This window comes from Budorcas taxicolor, chromosome 10, assembly GCF_023091745.1.
Source record: "Budorcas taxicolor isolate Tak-1 chromosome 10, Takin1.1, whole genome shotgun sequence".
Taxonomy (NCBI): domain Eukaryota; kingdom Metazoa; phylum Chordata; class Mammalia; order Artiodactyla; family Bovidae; genus Budorcas; species Budorcas taxicolor.
The window spans coordinates 1,184,053-1,205,896 of record NC_068919.1 but is presented as its reverse complement, the minus strand read 5'-3'; the positions used below and the strand labels follow the sequence as shown (position 1 = coordinate 1,205,896).

The 21,844-nt window shown below is 38.2% G+C and overlaps 1 protein-coding gene across 1 annotated transcript in view; it reads left to right on the top strand.

Moving 5' to 3' along the window:
* The window catches only part of DCP2 (decapping mRNA 2), a 46,778-nt gene extending 25,302 nt beyond the window's left edge, over positions 1–21,476 (top strand). The window contains exons 5-11 of the mRNA XM_052647023.1: positions 11,349–11,501; positions 11,610–11,722; positions 11,817–11,924; positions 14,726–14,864; positions 17,305–17,415; positions 19,535–19,586; positions 21,221–21,476. Of these exons, the coding sequence (XP_052502983.1) occupies positions 11,349–11,501; positions 11,610–11,722; positions 11,817–11,924; positions 14,726–14,864; positions 17,305–17,415; positions 19,535–19,586; positions 21,221–21,384 (840 nt within the window). The 3' untranslated portion in view covers positions 21,385–21,476. The remainder of the gene's footprint in view (positions 1–11,348; positions 11,502–11,609; positions 11,723–11,816; positions 11,925–14,725; positions 14,865–17,304; positions 17,416–19,534; positions 19,587–21,220) is intronic.
* The last annotated feature ends 368 nt before the right edge of the window (positions 21,477–21,844 follow it).

Genomic DNA, 21,844 nt, shown 5'->3' with positions numbered 1-21,844 from the left:
TGTATCCACAGGATAGGACCCTGCCTATGACAGCCTTCCAGGTGACCACCCCAGCTCACGCCTCACACCTCAGCTGTGCCCAGGGCTGAGTTGATGTTCAGGCGCTCACTCGTGTCCCAACTTTTTGCTACCCCATGGACGGAAGCCCACCAGGCTCCTCTGTCCTTGGGATTTTTCCAGGCAAGAATACTGGACTGGGTTGCCATTTCCTTCTGCAGGCATCTTCCTGGACTGGGGATCAAACTGGCATCTCCTGCATGGGCAGTTGGGAAGCCCCTCAAGGCTGAGGTAGGCATCCTGATTCTGTGTTCCCGTGGCACCCACCCACTTTCTGGCATGTATATCATACTGCAGTTATCATTTCTTTCTAAGATGGAGCTCTTGAAAGAGCAGTGCTTGCTTTATTCATTTCTGAAATCAGTGCGTAGGATAGGATACTACCTGTCACTTCCTAAGCACACAGGATATATTTGAATGAACACACTAAAACAGCCTTACCATTAATTACATGTTACTCTTTAAAATGGTGTTAATGTTGTAGTAAGAATAATATAAAGAATAGACCCACCTGTTAATATTTTGCCATGTTTGCTGTATTACTTTTGATACATATGGGTGTGTGGTTTTTATTGTCATTGCTAAATAATTTAGGAGTAAATTGTAGACATAATGCCCCTTAACCAGTATTACTGCATGTATCAATAAGTTTAAAGAACTAGAAAGTTCTTATATAATCACAGTGTAATTATCAAATTCAGGAATGGGTTTGATAGGTTCTTTTATCTAACAGATAATTCAGTATTCAGATTTACTAGTTGATCCGTTATAGTCCTTTTTTGCACTTCCCACCCCTTCTTCCATACAGGATCCTATTCAGGCTCATGCCCTATGTTTACATTTAATTGTTGTTTTGCAGTCTTTAATCTGAAACAGTCCCTTAGTCCTTCAGTGTTTGTTTTGTTAAGCATGTATTCAGTTAGATTCTGTTTGTAACAAATAGGGTCTGATTACAGGAACTTAGATTATACAGTTTACTTTTAGCATAGCTTTTAATTATTATACAGACATGTGACTGGTAGGTATTCTAATTTCTGATTATAAGATATTCAAAGAAGAGAGTTAAAGAGAATAACTAAAAATAGAATTAAGAACCATGTAAAAGTTATTTTTAAGCTTTTTTTATTGACGGATAAAGGCATAAAATAAACTTATCAGGTTATTCATTTTTATGTTTGTACATGCCAGTGAAACCACCATCGAGGTCAAAGAATGTTTTCAGCAGCTCAGAAGAGTCTTTGCTGCCCCTGCTTTTTAAAATTTTGGCTGCACTGGGTCTTGGCTGTGGCGTGGGCTCCTTGTTGCTGTGTGCGGGCTTTCTCCAGTTAGGCGAGTGAGGGCTTTCTCCTGTTGCGGAGCGCGGCCTCTGGGGCTTTCGGGCTTCGGTGATTGCAGCTCCTGGGCTCTGCAGTGCCAGCTCTGTAGTTGTGGCCCATGGGCCCAGCTGCTGCATGTCATGTGGAACCTTCCCTGACCAGGGGTCCAGCCCGCATCCCCTGCATTGGAAGGCAGACCCCCAGTCACTGGACCACCAGGGAAGCCCTGCTCCTTCTGAGCAGTGCCTGCTTTTCCCACATTTCCTGGAAGGAACCACTGTTTTGACTTCTCTATTACCATCGATTATTTTTGCCTGTTCTGAGCTTCATATAATTAGGATTTTGCAATAGTTGTTCTTTGTGTTTTATCTCTCTCTCTCTCAGTGTAATGCTTGTGAGAGTCATCTGTGTTATTGTGTATATTAGCAGCTGGTTCTTTTTAATTGCTCTTTGTAATATTGCAGTGTACGAATATACCACAGTTGTTTATCCATTCTCTTATGTATTGGATTATATCCAGCTTTTGGCTATTAAGGATAAAACTGGTATAAATATGCTGGTACATGTCCTTTGAGGAAAATAAGCCTTCATTTCTCTAGGAATGGAATTACTGAGTCATAGGGAAGTTGCCAGTGGTTTTCCAGGTGGTTGAACCCATTTACATGCCTACCACCTGCATATGAGACTTCTTGTTGTCCTTGCCTACATGTAGAATTACCGACTTTGAAATCTTTATCCCATGTTCATGGATTATGAGAATTAATATTGTTAAAATGTCATTACTGCCAAAAACCATCTCTAGTTTCAGTGTGATCCCTATCAAGATTTCAGTGGCCTTATTTTTACAGAATTAGAAACAAAAATCTAAAATGTATATAGAACCACACAAGACTCTGAATAACCAAAGCAATCCTGAGAAAGAAGAACAAAGTGGAAGGTATCACACTTCCTGTTTTCATGCTATACTATAAAGCTGTAGTCATTAAATGGTATGGCAGTGGAACAGAAACAGATGAATGAAACAGATCTGAAGCAAAAACAGATCAATGATCAATGAAACAGATCAAACAATTGAGATCCCAGAAACAAACCCACACATATATGGTCAACTAATATTTGAAGAGGGAGCCAAGAAAACTCAATGGAAAAAAGAGATTCTCTTCACTTAATGATGCTAAGGAAATTGAATATTCCCATGTAAAAGAATGAAACTAGACCCCTATCTTACACCACTCACAGGAGTTAGCTTGAAGTGGGTGCATGACTTAAATATAAGACTTGAAACCATGAAACTTCTAGAAGAGAACAAGATAAAAACTCTTTAATGTGGCTCTTGGCAATGACTTTTTGAATATGACTCCAAAAGCACAAGCACCAAAATAAGTGAGACTACATTGACCCCAAAATGAGAAACAATCTACTAAGTAGAAAGCCTATGGAATGGGAGAAAATACTTGCAAACCATATAGTTAATAAGGAGTTAATGTCTAAAAATGTATAACAAGCAAACCATATAGTTGATAAGGAGTTAATGTTTCATAAGAACTTATATACTTAGTAGCAAATAATTCAATTAAAAAATGGGAAAAAGACCTGAATATACATTTTTCCAAAGAAGATAGAGAAATAGCTAAAAGTATGTGAAAAGATGCTCTGCATCACTAGATTATTCAGTTCAGTTCAGTTCAGTTCAGTTCAGTCGCTCAGTCGTGTCCGACTCTTTGCGACACCGTGAATCCACAGCACGCCAGGCCTCCCTGTCCATCACCAACTCCTGGAGTTCACTCAGACTCACATCCATCGAGTCGGTGATGCCATCCAGCCATCTAATCCTCTGTGTCCCCTTCTCCTCCTGCCCCCAATCCCTCCCAGCATCAGGGTCTTCTCCAATGAGTCAGCTTTTCGCATGAGGTGGGCAAAGTATTGGGAGTTTCAGCATCAGCATTAGTCCTTCCAAGGAACACCCAGGACTGATCTCCTTTAGAATGGACTGGTTGGATCTCCTTGCAGTCCAAGGGACTCTTAAGAATCTTCTGCAACATCACAGTTCAAAAGCATCAATTCTTCGGTGCTCAGCGTTCTTCAGAGTCCAACTTGTACATCCATACATGACCACTGGAAAAACCGTAGACTTGACTAGATGGACCTTTGTTGGCAAAGTAATGTCTCTGCTTTTGAATATGCTATCTAGGTTGGTCATAACTTGTCTTTTAATTTCATGGCTGCAGTCACCATCTGCAGTGATTTTGGAGCCCCCAAAAATAAAGTCTGACACTGTTTCCCCATCTATTTCCCATGAAGTGATGGGACAAGATGCCATGATCTTTGTTTTCTGAACGTTGAGTTTTAAGCCAACTTTTCACTCTCCTCTTTTACTTTCATCAAGAGGCTTTTGAGTTCCTCTTCACTTTCTGCCATAAGGGTCGTGTCATCTGCATATCTGAGGTTATTAATATTTCTCCTGGCAGTCTTGATTCCAGCTTGTGCTTCCTCTAGCCCAGCGTTTCTCATGATGTACTCTGCATAGAGGTTAAATAAGCAGGATGACAATATACAGCCTTGATGTACTCCTCTTCCTATTTGGAACCAGTCTGTTGTTCCATGTCCAGTTCTAACTGTTGCTTCCTGACCTGCATACAGATTTCTCAAGAGGCAAGTCAGGTGGTCTGGTATTCCCATCTCTTTCAGAATTCTCCACAGTTTATTGTGATCCACACAGTCCAAGGGCTTTGGCATAGTCAATAAAGCAGAAATAGATGTTTTTCTGGAATTCTCTTGCTTTTTTGATGATCCAGCGATGTTGGCAATTTGATCTCTGGTTCCTCTGCCTTTTCTAAAACCAGCTGGAACATCTGGAAGTTCACGATTCACGTACTGTTGAAGCCTGGCTTGGAGAATTTTAAGCATTCCTTCACTAGCATGTGAGATGAGTGCAATTGTGCGGTAGTTTGAGCATTCTTTGGCATTGCCTTTCTTAGGGATTGGAATGAAAACTGATCTTTACCAATCCTGTGGCCACTGCTGAGTGTTCCAAATTTGCTGGCATGTTGAGTGTAGCCCTTTCACAGCATCATCTTTCAGGATTTGAAAGAGCTCAACTGGAATTCCGTCACCTCCATTAACTTTGTTCGTAGTGATGCTTCCTAAGGCCCACTTAACTTCACATTCCAGGATGTCTGGCTCTAGGTGAGTGATCACACTATCGTGATTATCTGGGTCAGGAAGATCTTTTTTGAACAGTTCTCCTGTGTATTCTTGCCACCTCTTCTTAATATCTTGCGCTTCTGTTAGGTTGATACCATTTCTGTCCTTTATCGAGCCCATCTTTGCATGAAATGTTCCCTTGGTATCTCTAATTTTCTTGAAGACATCTCTAGTCTTTCCCATTCTGTTGTTTTCTCTGTGTCCCTGCACTGATTGCTGAGGAAGACTTCCTTATCTCTTCTTGCTGTTCTTTGGAACTCTGCATCCAGATGCTTATATCTTTCCTTTTCTCCTTTGCTTTTCGCTTCGCTTCTTTTCACAGCTATTCGTAAGGCCTCCTCAGTCAGCCATTTTGCTTTTGCATTTCTTTTCCACGGGGATGGTTTTGATCCCTGTCTCCTGTACAATGTCATGAACCTCCGTCATAGTTCATCAAGCACTCTATCACATCTAGTCCCTTAAATCTATTTCTCACTTCCACTATATAATCGTAAGGGATATAATTTAGGTCATACATTAATGGTCTAGTGGTTTTCCCTACTTTCTTCAATTTAAGTCTGAATTTGGCGATAAGGAGTTCATCATCTGAGCCACAGTCAGCTCCCGGTCTTGTTTTTGCTGACTGTATAGAACTTCTCCATCGCTGGGTGCAGCTAATATAATCAATCTGATTTCGGTGTTGACCATCTTATGATTGTTAGGGAAATACAAATCAAAACCATAGTGAAATATCTCTCATGCCTCTTAGAATGGCTGCCTTCAAAAAGACAGATCAGTGTGAAGAAAGGGGTCCCTTGTTCACTGTTGGTAGGATTGTAAACTGATACAGCCACTACGGAAAATTCTATTGCAGATCCTCAAAAAATTAAAATAACCATATGATTCAGCAATTCCACTTCTGAGAATATATCCAGAGGAAATGAAAATACTCACTTGAAAAGATATCTACAGTCTTACGTTCATAATAGCATTGTTTATAATAGCCAAGGCATGGAAACAACCTAAGTGTTCATTGAGAAATGAATGGCTGGAGAAGATGTGATATGTATGTACACAGTGGAATACACTTCAGTTGTTAAAAAAGGAATCGTGCCATTTGTACTGTGGATGGGCATTGAGGGCATTGTGCAGAATGAAGAAGTCAGATAAAGACAGATTTTGTACGGTCTCCCTTTTGTGTGGAATCTGAAAAGCAAAACTCACGAGAGATTGGATTCATGGTCCAGAGTTAGAAGATAAATGAGCACTAGGGATGTAACGTACAGCATGATGAGTATAGTTAACACTGCTGTGTGATACGCATGAAAAGCTCAGAGACTAGATCTTAAGGGTTCTCATTACAAGAAAAAATGTATTTTTTTCTTATTCTTTTTATTGTACTTATGAGATGATCCGTGTCAGCTAAACTTAGAGTAACCATTTCACAGTATGTGTAAGTCACACCATCATGCTGTATACCTTAAACTTTTGCAGTGATATATTCAATTATATCTCAGTAAAACCGGGCAAAAAAATTTATAGTCATTTCTCAGTATATGCAAAACATTATTATGTTGTGTATCTGAAGCTAATATAATGTAATATATTAATTATATCTCATTTTCAAAAAATTTTAGCCATTATTAGGGGAATGTAATGGTCTGTCATTGAGTTTTTCATATTTCCCTGAAGTTTAATGATGTTGGCCACATTATCACATTCTTATTGGCCATTTGAATGTCCTCTGTTAGTAAGTACCCACTTACAGGTTACCTTTTTTAAGTTGGTTTACTTGTCTTGTGGATATATAGGATTTCTTAATGTAGTCTGGATTTGAGTATATTGTGAATGTCTTCTGGTTTATGTATCCCCTTTTGACTTTCTTAATGGAGACTTTGATGAAGAAAAACAATTTTATGTCACTGATAGGTAAACTTTTAGGTAAACCAGTTCTAATTTCTAAAGTTAGAACTCTGATAGCCAACCAGATTGATTTATAATAAAAAACATTTTTAAGTTATGTCTCAAGCAGTGGAGTAGAGTAGACCTTACTTTCAAAGAAAAGGAAAACCAAAGTATTAATATCTGGACTTTGATGGGAACATTCAGATAACATACGTGAGTTGTGGAATAAATCCATGATTGTTAGTTTAATTATATTGTGTTATGTATACAGTGGACTTCCCTGGTGGCTCAAATGGTAAAGAATTTGTCTGCAATGTGGGAGACGTGGGTTTGATCCCTGGGTTGGCAATATCCTCTGGAGGAGGCCAGGGCAACTCACTCCAGCCTGGAGAATCTCCACAGCCAGAGGAGCCTGGAGGGCTAAAGTCCTTGGGGTTATAAAAGAGTTGGACAACACTGGGTCGGACAACACTGAGCACACACCACATGTGTATAAATGTTAAATTAAGTTCTGGGCTTAGATACAAAGTATCACTGAGCCTTCCGGATTTTATTCTGGATAAGATGTATAGTTTTGGTTTAGGACAAGAAAGCTCTTTTTTGGAAATACATAGGTATTTCTGTTCCCACTCTGTCATTTCTGAAAGTAGGAAATACAAATAATGTCTCTTTTTTCTGTATACCATAGAGCAGTTTCAAGTGAGTATATTCACCTAGTACTTCAAATTAGGAAAAGGTTTAGCATAATTGGCAGTATACAGAAATGAGTTAGGTGTTGTGGAGGAGCTTAAATTGTGAGTTACAGCCTACACATATCTGAGAGAAATATAGATGTGCCCTTATTGAAGGAGGTAGAAAGATGTACCTAAACCAACAAGAGAAGGAGGGAAGAGACAAAAGGAATGGATGCAAATAACTCCGCCACATCCTTGCCTTGTAGGAGGTTCAGGCCTGTGCATGTTTTATCGTCTTCTGTGCCATCGATTGGGTAGGTGCTGAAGCTAGAGGGAAGAGGAGGAATTCCAGCGTTAAAGGCGCACAATGGTTTCTAGTCAGTAAAGAACCAAAGCCTTTTTCATTTGAGGGTGAAGTGGGAAAGGAACTTGCCAGAGAACATAAATGTTATCTGAAGGAGAACATTGAAGGCTAGAGGAGACTAATGGTTTTAATTTTTATTGGGGTATAATTGATTTACAGTGTTGTGACGTTCAGGTATACAGCAAAGTGAGTCTGCTCTATGACTGGCCAGTCTTCTAGGTCCTTTCCCATGTGGGCCGTTAGAGGGTACTGAGTAGAGTTCACTGTGCTCTGCAGTAGCTCCTTGTTGCCTCTCTTAGGTGTAGCAGTGTGTCTGTGTCAGTCCAGTCTTGCAGTGAATCCGTCCCCCCTCACTAGTGGTTTTTTAAGCAGAGGCCCAGGATTTTAATAGATTAATAAGCATGGCTTTTCTGGTTGAAGGAGAAGGTGAGGGTTAGCTGTAACACTTTATTCCCAGGAACTGGGGTTCCATGTCTTGGCAGTCCTTGAGGCACTATGAGGAAGGGCAGTTTTAGATCTTAACTAAGTTCAGAATGATCTCTGTTCGTTTCTAAAGCAAGCCATTCAGTATTACAGAAATCCAAGTCTGTGCCCTGACCAGTAATGCTGAAGAGGCTGAAGTTGAATGGTTCTATGAAGACCTACAAGACCTTTTAAACATCCAAAAAAGATGTCCGTTTCATTATAGGGGACTGATATACAAAAGTAGGAAGTCAAGAAACACCTGGAGTAACAGGCAAATTTGGCCTTGGAGTGCAGAATGAAGCAGGGCAAAGGCTAGTAGAGTTTTACCAAGAGAATACACTGGTCATAGCAAACACCCTCTTCCAGCAACACAAGAGAAGACTCTACACATGGACATCAAGAGATGGCCAGCACCGAAATTAGATTGATTATATTCTTTGCACCCAATGATGGAGAAGTTCTATACAGTCAGCAAAAACAAGACCGGGAGCTGACTGTGGCTCAGATCATAAACTCCTTATTGCCAGATTCAGACTTAAATTGAAGAAAGTAGGGAAAAGCGCTAGACCATTCAGGTATGACCTAAATCAAATCCCTTACGATTATACAGTGGAACTGAGAAATAGATTTAAGGGACTAGATCTGATAGACAGAGTGCTTGATGAACTATGGACAGGGGTTTGTGACATTGTACAGGAGACAGGGATCAAGACCATCCCCGTGGAAAAGAAATGCAAAAAAGCAAAATGGCTGTCTGAGGAGGCCTTACAAATAGCTGTGAAAAGAAGAGACGCAAAAAGCAAAGGAGAAAAAGAAAGATATAGGCATCTGGATGCAGAGTTCCAAAGAGCAGCAAGGAGAGATAAGAAAGTCTTCCTCAGCAATCAATGCAGGGACACAGAGAAAACAACAGAATGGGAAAGACTAGAGATGTCTTCAAGAAAATTAGAGATACCAAGGGAACATTTCATGCAAAGATGGGCTCGATAAAGGACAGAAATGGTATCAACCTAACAGAAGCAGAAGATACTAAGAAGAGGTGGCAAGAATACACAGAAGAACTGTTCAAAAAAGATCTTCCTGACCCAGATAATCACGATGGTGTGATCACTCAACCTAGAGCCAGACATCCTGGAATGTGAAGTCAAGTGGGCCTTAGGAAGCATCACTTCAAACAAAGCTAGTGGAGGTGACGGAATTCCAGTTGAGCTCTTTCAAATCCTGAAAGATGATGCTGTGAAAAGGCTACACTCAGTATGCCAGCAAATTTGGAACACTCAGCAGTGGCCACAGGATTGGTAAAGATCAGTTTTCATTCCAATCCCAAAGAAAGGGCAATGCCAAAGAATGCTCAAACTACCGCACAATTGCACTCATCTCACATGCTAGTGAAGGAATGCTTAAAATTCTCCAAGCCAGGCTTCAACAGTACGTGAATCGTGAACTTCCAGATGTTCCAGCTGGTTTTAGAAAAGGCAGAGGAACCAGAGATCAAATTGCCAACATCGCTGGATCATCAAAAAAGCAAGAGAATTCCAGAAAAACATCTATTTCTGCTTTATTGACTATGCCAAAGCCCTTGGACTGTGTGGATCACAATAAACTGTGGAAAATTCAGAGAGAGATGGGAATACCAGACCACTTGACCTGCCTCTTGAGAAATCTGTATGCAGGTCAGGAAGCAACAGTTAGAACTGGATATGGAACAATAGACTGGTTCCAAATAGGAAAAAGAGTACTTTAAGGCTCTATCTTGTTACATTGCTTATTCAACTTATATACAGAGTACATCGTGAGAAACGCTGGGCTGAATGAAGCACAAGCTGCAGTCAGGGTTGCCGTGAGAAATATTAATAACCTCAGATATGCAGATGACACCACCCTTATGGCAGAAAGTGAAGAAGAACTAAAGAGCCTCTTGACGAAAGTGAAAGAGGAGAGTAAAAAAGTTGGCTTAAAGCTCAACATTCAGAAAACAAAAGATCATGGCATCTGGTCCCATCACTTCCTGGCAAATAGATTGAGAAACAGTGGAAACAATGGCAGACTTTATTTTTTTGGGCTCCAGAATCACTGCAGATGGTGACTGCAGCTAACTACACCCTTGTGTACAAAGGTGGTTGTAGCTGTTTTCTTGGAATCTGTCCATTGAAATGTTAGTATTAGTCCCAATTCAATTTTCGTGTTTGAAGAATGGTTTTCTTTGTATAAGACATTTTTCATTCTGTAGCTTGGTTATACATGTACATTTGTGGTTGCTGAATCAAATCCATATGAGGTTCATGTTATGCCCATGGAGTGGGAACCACTGATGTGTTCTAACATAATAAGGGTTTTGGACCCAATTATAGAGTGTGTGTGTGCGCATGCGTATGCGTGTACGCACACGCGCAGGGGCTTGATTTCCCGACATCAGTAAGCAGGTTTTGGATATCAGCTGAATGATTTACAATTCAGCTCAATTCTGACACTGTCTGTCTGGAGGTAGCATCACATTCCAGAGGTGAAGGGCTCAGTTCTATAAGACCATGCTTGGCTTCAGATGCCAGTTGCAAAGTCCAGGTCGTCACTTGTGCCTTTTGATCCCCCTCTTTGGGTTTGATTAGTTTTTGCTAGAGTGATTCATAGAATTGAGATACATTTTTCTTATTAAGTTTTCCAGTTTATTGTAATAAAAAGATATAACTTAGGAATAACTAGATGGAAGACATAAATACTTAGGGTGCAAGGTACAGAAAAAAGCAAGGAACTTTCTTGCTGTCTTCTCTGGCACCACTATCCCCAAATCTTCATGTGGTTTTCAAACCAGAAACATTCCTTTTTGGTTTTTATGGGGTTGACTGAGTTTATTTCCTGGAGGTGGGGGAGGAGGGGCCCATTGAAAGTTTGAACCCTCTTGATCACCTGGCAACCAAATTAATTCCCGAAGTGGATTCCAGAAGTCACATAATTAACAGGACGTAAAGATACTTTTGGGCTTCCCTTGTGGCTCAGCTGGTAAAGAATCTGCCTGCAATGCAAGAGACCTAGATAAACAGCAAAGATACTTTTGCTTTTATCATTTAAGACATTCCAACCGTTTTAGGAGCTCTTATACCAGAAGAGGGGACAGTGACCAAATATATATTATTGTAAATTACAGTATCATATGTTTCCTTTTTTTGAATAGCTGAGAAAACTTAGGCTTAAATGTGTGAGGAGATTTTTCCATAGAGACACAGCAAGAACTGGACCCTGAAATACTGTGATTTTTTTTTTATATAGTGTTTTTATGCGTTTAATTGCCTGGATATTTCTAAATTTGTGACTTTGAAATAAGCAAATATTAATGGACTGAAGGTCTAACAGCCAAACTTGAAAATCATCCAGATTTATTATTTCCAGGTCTTTGAAGAAACTGGTTTTGATATTAAAGATTATATTTGTAAGGATGATTACATTGAACTTCGGATCAATGATCAGCTTGCTCGTTTGTACATCATTCCAGGAATTCCAAAAGATACAAAATTTAACCCGAAAACCAGAAGAGAAATCCGGGTATGTAATTGAGAAGAATTTTTAGGTTGCTGGATGGTATCTAATTAAATGATGTAAGACATTGCTTTTAGAAACTTCTTGATAATAACTAATTTTCTTGTGTTTCAGAATATTGAGTGGTTCTCCATTGAGAAATTGCCTTGCCATAGAAATGATATGACCCCAAAATCCAAACTTGGTTTGGCACCAAACAAATTTTTTATGGCCATTCCTTTTATCAGGTATGTTTGTATTTTTTAAAATAAGAAACTTCACAATTCTGATAGTTTCTTTACATAGCCAAGTTTTAAAAGTGAATTCTTAATGTCTCCATAGACCATTAAGGGACTGGCTTTCTCGACGATTTGGAGATTCCTCAGATAGTGACAATGGATTTTCCTCAGCTGGTAGCACACCAGCTAAACCTACTGTGGAAAAATTGAGGTAAAGAAACAGATGTGTTGGATTTTGACTTTTTGGTCTTTTTTAATACATTAGTAGCTTTTTGCTTAAAAAATTTGCAGAGGTATTGGCTTCCTTTTATAGATACTATTTTGTTACTAGTCTCACAGGTAATAGACATTTTAGAGGGATGGTCTTTGGATGAGAGGTTAATTGAAGTTATAAAGGAGCTTCAGGCATATTTTAAAATAGTATACACAAGAGAGTGTCAGCTTTTTTAGATGGATAGCTAGAGTATGAGGAAAAGAAAATAATTTTTTCTCTTTGTATATATTCATAGTGCTTGTTCTGTGTTCGCATATCTTTACTTTAGAAATAATTGCGTTTCTGTATGTGGTTGAATGTCTTGTTTTTGTGAGGAGGAGATGAGGGATGCTGACATATAATTTGTTCAGAAAGATAGCACTGTAAAGACTTGGGCTTGCACCTTTCCTTTCCCTAGCCTAGACTGTATATTATAAGGAGTGATTATTACATGGATAAGAACTGCAAAGAGCATTTTCTTGTTTGGGACTTAATTGTATCCAAATCACAATTATAGAGTAGGCTAAGTAATTTTCTGAAATTAGTTCAGTTCAGTTGTTCAGTCCTGTCTGACTCTTTGTGACCCCATGGACTGCAGCATGCCAGGCCTCCCTGTCCATCACCAACTCCCGGAGTTTATTCAAACTCATGTCCATTGAGTCATTGATGCCATCTCATCCACTGTCCTCCCCTTCTCCTCCTGCCTTCAGTCTTTCCCAGTATCAGGGTCTTTTCAAATGAGTCAGCTCTTTGTGTCAGGTGGCCAAAGTATCGGAGTTTTACATTCAACATTCGTCCTTCCAATATAATTTTCTGAAATAAGTATATGTATTTGTAATCAACTTGAAGAACTTCGCCTTGTTAGGTTCGGAGACAGTTGCTTTCTAAATTTTCTCTAAGTTAGATGCTTTGTTTTTATCCTAGAGCTTTAAAAAAACAATAGGAGTAAATCACACCTACTGTATTTAAATATTTTTTAAATACATAGGGAATATTCCATTTTAGTTGGATTTTATGAGGACAGGAGATTGGACTAAATGCCTTCAAAGTCATTTGTGCCTTTCAGAATCTGTGACTATAATCACCAAAGTACATACTACTAAATATAACTGAAGAAGAAAAAAGAAAAAACAGGAATGTAGTCATGATTTAAAAAGCCTAATCACTACTAAAAAGTTATGAAATAGTGATAGTGTTTGAAAAGAAATCGTGTCACTGTTTAAGAATCTGTCAGCCATAGTGGTATGATACGATGCCCACGTCTTTCAGTCGATATTAGGGTTTGTGATCCTAGAGAATGGAATAAGGAGATAATAAAACAACTTCTCAAACAAATTTCAGGTTTCTCAGGCAGGATGATGTCTCTCTTTAGCATATAGACTAACTCTAATGACGTTTTGGACGAATTACTTGAATTTTGTCTAAAGAAAGAGAGCCTGCAATTTAATCACAGTTTTTAAATGGAAAAGGGGACAGATTCTGAAATATTCAGAAACAATCTTACTATTATATGGATCTTGGGATCAGTGACTCTGGACCATATTAATATATGTAAGTGGTACTATAGAATACAATTTATCTTTACTACAAACTATTACAGTTGATTTCTTTGGTGTAAGTATTTGAGACTGGATCTTTATTTAATATGCTTATCTATCATTTTGAACTCCTTTATTTCCTTGGGAGAAAAGCTGTGACAGCTCTAAACAGAGTATTAAAAAGCAGAGACATCACTTTGCGGACAAAGGTCTGTATAGTCAGAGCTATGGTTTTTCCAGTAGTCATGTATGGATATGAGAGTTGTACTGTAAAGAAGGCTGAGCGCTGAAGAATTGATGCTTTTGAATTGTGGTGCTGGAGAAGACTCTTGAGAGTCACTTGGATAGCATGGAGATCCAACCAGTCCATTCTAAAGGAAATCAACCAGGAATATTCACTGGATGGACTGATGCTGAAGCTCCAATACTTTGACCACCTAATGTGTGGAGCTGACTCATTGGAAAAGACCCTGCTGCTGGGAAAGATCGAGAGTAAGAGGAGAAGGGAGCGACAGAGGATGAGATGGTTAGATGGCATCATTGAGTTGGACATGACTTAGCCACTGAACAACAATAACAACGTAGCTCAGTTTTTCAGATCTTCCAGTATGGAGGGTCCATACTGACCTGTGCAGGGTCAAATTCCATATGTAAGCATTCTCTTGAAGAATTGAATTGTCTGTCCTATTATAAAAATCCACTGATATATGTTTATTTAGAGTAGCTTTATTTATTGGCTTCATTACTAAATTTATTAAATTTGTGAAAGAATTATTTCCTTCAGATTCCTTTTTGTTGTTCGGTCGGGCTGCCAGGCTTGTGGGATCTTGGTTCTTCATCCATGGCTTGAACCTGTGTCCCCTGTGGCAGAAATGCAGAGTTCTAACCACTGGGCTGCCAAGAGATTCCCCAGATTTTTAAAAGTACAGTCATTTTAGGAGGAGTTGGTATCAGTAATTTAGAAAAGTTTGGGACTAAAAATAATAGATTATCACCCCATTAAGGAAATGTGGAGTGGTAGGCCTTCTTCTGGGTTCTGGCAGTAAAGCAGTAGACAGAGTCGACATGAGTCCTCTGCCCTTGTGGAATTTAAACTCCAGTGAGGGGAGACAGATCGTGAATAGAGTAACATTTATAGTCTGTTAGACAAACTCTCAAGGTTTGGGAAGAAGTGTCATTAAAATTTTCTGATTTTATTTTTATTTTTAAATCTTGCTATAGTCGAACCAAATTCCGGCACAGTCAGCAGTTATTTCCTGAAGGTTCTCCTGGTGACCAGTGGGTAAAGCACCGGCCACCGCTGCAGCATAAACCGTACAGTAATCATCATGCCGAAATGTCCGATCTTTTAAAAGCAAAGGTGAGTGATAGTACATTTAAGATTTTCGTAGCTTAAGATGGTTTGATTTTGAAATGCATCTGAGTTGAGGCCTTGCAGATTAACAGTTGTAGAGCTCTTGGTTGTTCGTGCAAGGCGCCTGTGTTCCTGGTTTGTGATTTGAAGCTGGGATGAGACTGCTAACCTTTACAGCTTTGGAATACCAGTGTAGTAAGGCATATGAATTATCAATAACATCTGATTTTGGTAAATATGCTACCAGTGAAAGGTTCACACTGTGGTGTTCTTCAGTGTATGATTATATCATAGTTGATTTATCCATTTTACTCTTAGTGGACATGTTTGTTGTTTCCACTTGGGGGCTTTACAAATCATACTGCTAGGAATATTTCTGTACATGTATTTTGATGAACATACACAGTTCTTTTGAGTATATAGAATTGTTGGAGCAGTGGATATGCCTGTGTTCTTAAATAATTTGTATCCCCTGCAAAATATTTGAGAGTTCCATTTGTTCCATATCCTTACTGATCTTTGGTGTTACCTGTCTGTTACTTTAACCATCTATTTGGGTACCACTCTTTACTTTTCTTCTTTTACAAATATATTGGGTTCATCAGAATTTAAAACTTCTGTTCTTGAATGGTCACTGTCAAAAGAGAAAAAACACCCATGAAATGGGAGAGTTTGCAAATCACATATCTAATGGGTTTATATCCAGGATATATGGAGACCTCCTATAGCTCAACAACAGCAAAGAAGAAACAATTAAAAAAAAAATGAGTACACAACAACTTGAATAGACATTTATTGAAAGAAAACATTTACATGGTCAGTAAGCACATGAAAAGATGCTCAGTTGTGAAGTAATAAAAATGTAGTAAAAAATGGAAAATAATGAGTTGACAAGAATGTAAAAAAGTTGGAACCCTTGTGTATTGCAGGTGGGAATGTAAAATGGTACAGCTGCCATGGGACAGCTTGGTGCTTCCTCAAAAAGGTACACATAGAATTCCCATGTGACCCAGCGGTTCCACTCCTTGGTTCATATTCAAAAGAATTGAAAGCAGGGACTCAAAGAGATAACTTACGTACCAGTGTTCATAGTAGTGTTGTTCATGATTGCCAGAAGGTGGAAACAACCTACATGTGTGCCAAAAGATTTCTCGATAAACAAAGTAAACATACAGTGAGTATTATTTGGCCTTGAAAAGGAATGAAATTATACACACGTGCTGCAACATGGATGAACCTAACACACAAAAGGACAAATACTATATGATTCCACTAATTAATTTGAGATTACCAGAGCTGAGAGACAGGAAAAAACAGAAGTATTTAATAGACAAAGTCTCTGTTTCAGTGATAAAAAAGTTCTGGAGATGGATACTGGTGGTGGTTGCACAGCTTTGTGACTGTACTTACTGCCACTGAGCTGTCCATTTAAAAGTGGTTCAGGTGGTAAGTTTTATGTATATGGTACACAGTAAAAAGGTAAATATCGAAAAGAATGGAATGAAATGGGTGAAAGGTATGTGCTAACATGAGCCTCTGAAAGCTATTTCCCTTCCTTTAAGTTATTGTTTTCAAGCTATTTTAAAAGAACTAAATTTTTTCTGTCGGTAGATAGGATGTACATAAGTGTATTTATTGTAAAATAATAATGAAACTATTCTTTGCACTGTTTCAGCTAGTTCTCTTAAATAACTGTTTTTAAGACCTTTAAGGCCAAATTAATGTTTAAAAACTATTTAAATTTAAATATTTAAACTAAGTTAAACTTAATTTAACTCATGTTTAAGCAATATAATAGCAAGATGTTGACTACTGCATGTTTAGGTTTTAGGTCTAAATTTAGGGATTAAAAGTGAAAGTGATATTCTCTCAGTCGTGTCCAACTCTTTGTGACCCCATGGACTGTCCACAGGGATTCTCCAGGCCGGAATCCTGGAGTGGGTAGCTGTTCCCTTCTCCAGGCAATCTTCCCAACCCAAGGATTGAACCCAGGTCTCCCACATTGCAGGCAGATTCTTTACCATCTGAGCCAAACCAGTCTTATTTTTTATTTTATATAAAAAGATTATTAATTTAAAAATCCCTATTTATTAATAGTTTAAAGCAGGTTTTAGGGTAACAGTGATCACATCTGGTGCTTGTTTCCTGCTCTAAGGAGTGAAGTCAGGGTGCCTCAGTGTTCCTTCCTAGAGAGATTTTCTTTGATAGTCATAAGGTTTTCAAAGTTATTTCTAGGGAACATTGTATTTGCTATTTTGTATCTTTCGAGGATTCTTGCTCTGTGAAGCTCTCTATAATGAAAGATGTTGATAGTGGTTCTTCGGTGTTTTAGGAAGATTTTGGGGGGTTTTGCTGACCTCTGATCGAACCAGCTAATAGGGGTATATTATTTTATCCTATTACATTGTGTTGTACGTTTACATTTTATTTCTTATTGGAAAAACAGAATCAAAGTATAAGGGGAAATGGCAGAAAACAGTATCAAGATTCACCTAATCCAAAGAAAAGAGCAAATGGGATCCACAGCCAGCCAGCCAAGCAACAGAGTCCCTTGGTGGTAAGAGTTTACAACACTCACGCTAAGGCAGTTCACGCTTCCCAGAATGGGGCAAGGGCATTGTCAAGGCATTTTGAATTGCTTTATTGACAGGATTTTTATGAACCTGTGTGTGTGCTGGTCACCCACTAAGAAATCTCTGCCTACGCTCGATGATAGATTTGTCGTGTTGATTCAGTTCTGCATCTGATCTTTACTTTTTTATGTGGGTATTCGTTTATCTGTTTGTTTATGATTTTTAACATTAATTTTTATTGGAGTGTAGTTGATTCACAAAGTTGTGTTAGTCTCAGGTGAAGAAGTGGCTCAGTTATGCATATGTCCGCTCTAGATTCTGTGTCTGTATAGGTCACTACAGAGCGCTGAGGAGAGCTCCCGTGCTGTTCTGTGGGTTCTTAGTAGTTACTGATATGTGGGTATTTAGACTTACGTTAATACTTTGGAAACAGTGTTAGTCAACTCTCCTTCTAGATGAGTCCTAGGTATTCTATTTTTCTAAATTGTGTCTGTATTATTTTAATGAAGTTAAAAGTTTGGAATAGCTTCACAGTCTGTTTTATTTTTCTTCAAATTGATAGAATTCAGAAAACGAAAACAAAACACTCACAGCCAATGCCATAGTCATTAGACTGGGCTGAAGGACAGATACCTGTGAGCGTTTTAAGACATTGATTTCCATTCTTTCAGTCTGTGTTCCAGAAAGTAATTCATAACTAATAAGCTTCCCTGCTTATCTTTTCCATAAGTCTTGGTATTTCTAGGTTGAATTTTTTTATATTGTAGCTTCACCTGTTTTTCCTTCTTTAACAGTGGGTAATAATAGTAATCTCAGATATTTAGCAAGAGTGTTTTCCCTGAATTCCTGGGTGCCGTTGACTTAGCCTGGAGTGTTTTGATCCCACAGGCAAGCACAAGTCAAATGTTTAATGTTGGACTTCTTGCTCTCTATTATTGCGCTCCACTCTAGGAGAAATAGTGACAAGAACCAAGAAGACAGTCTTCATAGACGGTCAGAAAGCTTTCAATCTAATTCAGCATCTGTCCCTAACAAAAGCTGGACAGATGGAAATGATAGTATTGTATAAATGTTAACTCTCCTCAGATTAATATATAGATTTAATTCAGTACCAATCAAAACACTTAAGGATTTTTGGGGGGGAACTTCACAAATGACTCATATTTGGAAGAACTTGAATAAGTTTTTTAAAAAGTAAACTTATTCAAGTTCTTCCAAATATGAGTCATTTGTGAAGTTCCCCCCCAAAAATCCTTAAGTGTTTAGAGTTAATGATGAGGACAAGTATATGAACAACTTAAAAGGGAAAGCTAAAAGTGATTAACATATAAATATGTAGTTCAAGAAAGTAAATTTCCCCCTTAGATTGGCAAAGATGAACAGATATCCAGTTATGTATTGCTGAATATATTGAGAACACTCAAAAGTTAATAATTGGTACAGCGTTCTAGAGAGTAGTTTGGCGGTATTGAAAGTGTGACTTCCTTACCATGTTTCCCTAGAAGATAGAGTGTTCACCACATTGCTCTACATTATGAAAACATGGAAACAATCTAAATATCTAAGAAGATATTAACTGTAATATCATAGATATGTGCTGTAGACCACCATGTAGTCATTAAAAGTGTTGGTATAGATTTGTATTAATTTTTTGATTTGTGTTTATTGAAAAAGGGGTATGTTCATAGTGTATTACATTTATTTTATTTTATTTTTTAGTGTATTACATTTAAAAAGGGAGTTATAGAATAGCATATACTGGATAATTCTGTTACATAATTATATGAAAGTACATTCACACATATCTTCATAGAAAAAAAGCTGGAAAGATGTACTGTAATGTTAATGATCTCCAAGTTGAGAAATTTAATAAATAATTTTCTTTTTTTCCCTGGTGTTTCTATATTGTACATATAATCAAGAATTAAAAACAGTTTTAGGCTTAAAAAAATTACTTAAAAATGCCAATGCCGAGTGGGGATGGTGATTATATTCTTGGTTTAATTTTCTTCCTGAGAAATCTGATAATGTATCTCCTTATTTATATCAACAATAAGTGAAATAACTGGATATGGTATGTTGTATGTTTGTGTTTTTTAATAGAAATGTGAAAAGAAACTTCATCCACGAAAACTTCAGGATACTTTTGAAACAGGCAAGTCATTTGTTTTGAAATTTCTTCCAGTTGGGATTCAGCTTGGTTTTGAAGTAAACTTGATTTAAGTAGTGTGTGATGGACTGTGATAGATAAGCTGAAAGAGTTGCACATGATCTATACAGAGTTCACATATGCGGTCAAGTTCTCTAAATAGGAAACTGGCTAAAAATAAAAAAATTTATTTAAATGACAAGATGAAATTATTTGCCTTTTCAGTATACTGTCACTTTAGTGAATGTCAGGCGTTGATTCTGTGTGTGAATATTGTAAACAAATAAATAGTTGCTTAATGGTTAGACAGTTAGTAGACCCAAGTAATGGTGAGGAGACCTCACCCTCACACATGTGTGAGGGGAGAGCTCACTGCAGAAGGGAATGGTCTCCCCCTCGTAGGAGGTAATGACCCACATGTTAAGGTGGTACCAAGGATAGTCTTCACTAACACGACGTTTGGCTCTTCTCCATCCTCAGTTATGAAAAGGAGGTGTGTGATTTGATTTGAAAGTAACGGTGAGGAATGTAGAAAGCGCTTTGTAAATTCTGATTTCATAGGTGTCATTCGGAAGAACAGTAGACTGTTCTTCCTTAGGTGCTGTTGTGTATGGTATGAAATTCCTCATGTAGTAGATGAGCATTTATTTACCATCTAGATTTAAGGGCTTCATCTAGAAAGCTCTTTAATAATTGAGCAGCATTATAATCATACTCGCTTCCTTGCATTACTGTTTATGATGTAAGCAAGATGGAAGCTCTTTAAAAATGAGATGCTTTAACCCTGTTCTGGGAAATTAAGGTTGTCCTCTTAGTAGGACTTCTCTGGCCACCGTAGGTGGTGTGGACATGATAGGCTGATAGTTGAATTAATATAACTTCAGAAACCAATTATTTCACAAAACCTTTTAAAAAGCCATATGTTTAGGAACATTAAAGAAGGCACACTAGAATGTATACCCAGCTCAGTTGGGCATGATACAGAAATTTTGAGTTGTCTTGAGAAAGACGTATAAAAGGAGTTACTGTCTTGGGAAACCTCACATCAGACTTTATTTCTACCTCAACCTTTTGGTGTCTGTTCCAAACCCTGCTGCTCCAAACAAATCAGGCTCCTGTTCTGCTTAGGCAGGGGCGGGGGCAGGGATGGGGTGGGGCAAGCTATGATAAGTTGGAGTTTTGTTGCACAGTGAGTTTGAAAATCTGGATTTCTCTTCAGGTTGATTTATTCTCTGAAGATGTGGTAACCTTCAGCTTTATTTTTCTGAATTGGAATCTGTACAGATCTTATATTATAATTATAATCTTTATAATGTTTACATTTTGATCGCTGTGGAGAAGCTCTCATGTTGACAAAATATATAGGTGGTGAATAAAGGTATGCCCATTTTTGAAAGCAGGTGAATATTAAGGATCTTAAAGACAGATTAAGATCTTGAATGTTTATGTGGAATAAGAATAGATTGGAAATTCACTTTGAATATCAGTTTAGGGAAAGGAAAATATTTTGGTGGTTCTACTTAGGTTAGATTTAGAGTGTGGGAAGGTGAATTATACTGCATGTGAATTCCTTCTTAACAAAAGGTAAAGGGCAGGATTTGATTTCTTAGCTGAGCTTATTTGTTTTGCTTTCGAAGCAGATGCTGTGTATGACTCGCCTCACTCCGGTGAAGACCAGTCGCTCGAACATGCTGAGGGCCAGGCTGTGGCATGTAACGGACACTGCAAATTCCCCTTTTCGTCCCGAGCTTTTTTGAGTTTCAAGTTTGACCATAATGCTATAATGAAAATCTTGGACCTCTGATAGCAGCACATGTGAAGTCCCCAGACCAGAGGCGTGTTGCATTTGAGTGGGTGTCTCTTTGAGCCTTACCTTTCTCAGGTGTTGTAAAGAAATGCAGGGAGACGATGATGTTTCTGAAGAGATGTTCTCTGTGCAGAAGAGAGAGTAGAAAGAAACATGAATTTGCACTGTAAATGTGGTTATAACTTTTATACACATGTACCTTTTCAGTGTTTGGCTAATGAATTTAAGTTGCTTTTAATGCGGGCATTTTTTTCTGTGATTGTGGTTTTTATCTTGTTTTCTGGTCACAGAAATAGCGTTTGAGTCATCATTAAGTAGCCAGGTTAATGGGAATATGCCATCTTCCCACTACAGTGATTGTAATACTAGTTTCCTTATACTGAAAATTTTAAACTTAAAGTACACAATTATTAAATGAAGACAAGACCTGAAATGTCACAGAAGTCAAGATTGCAGG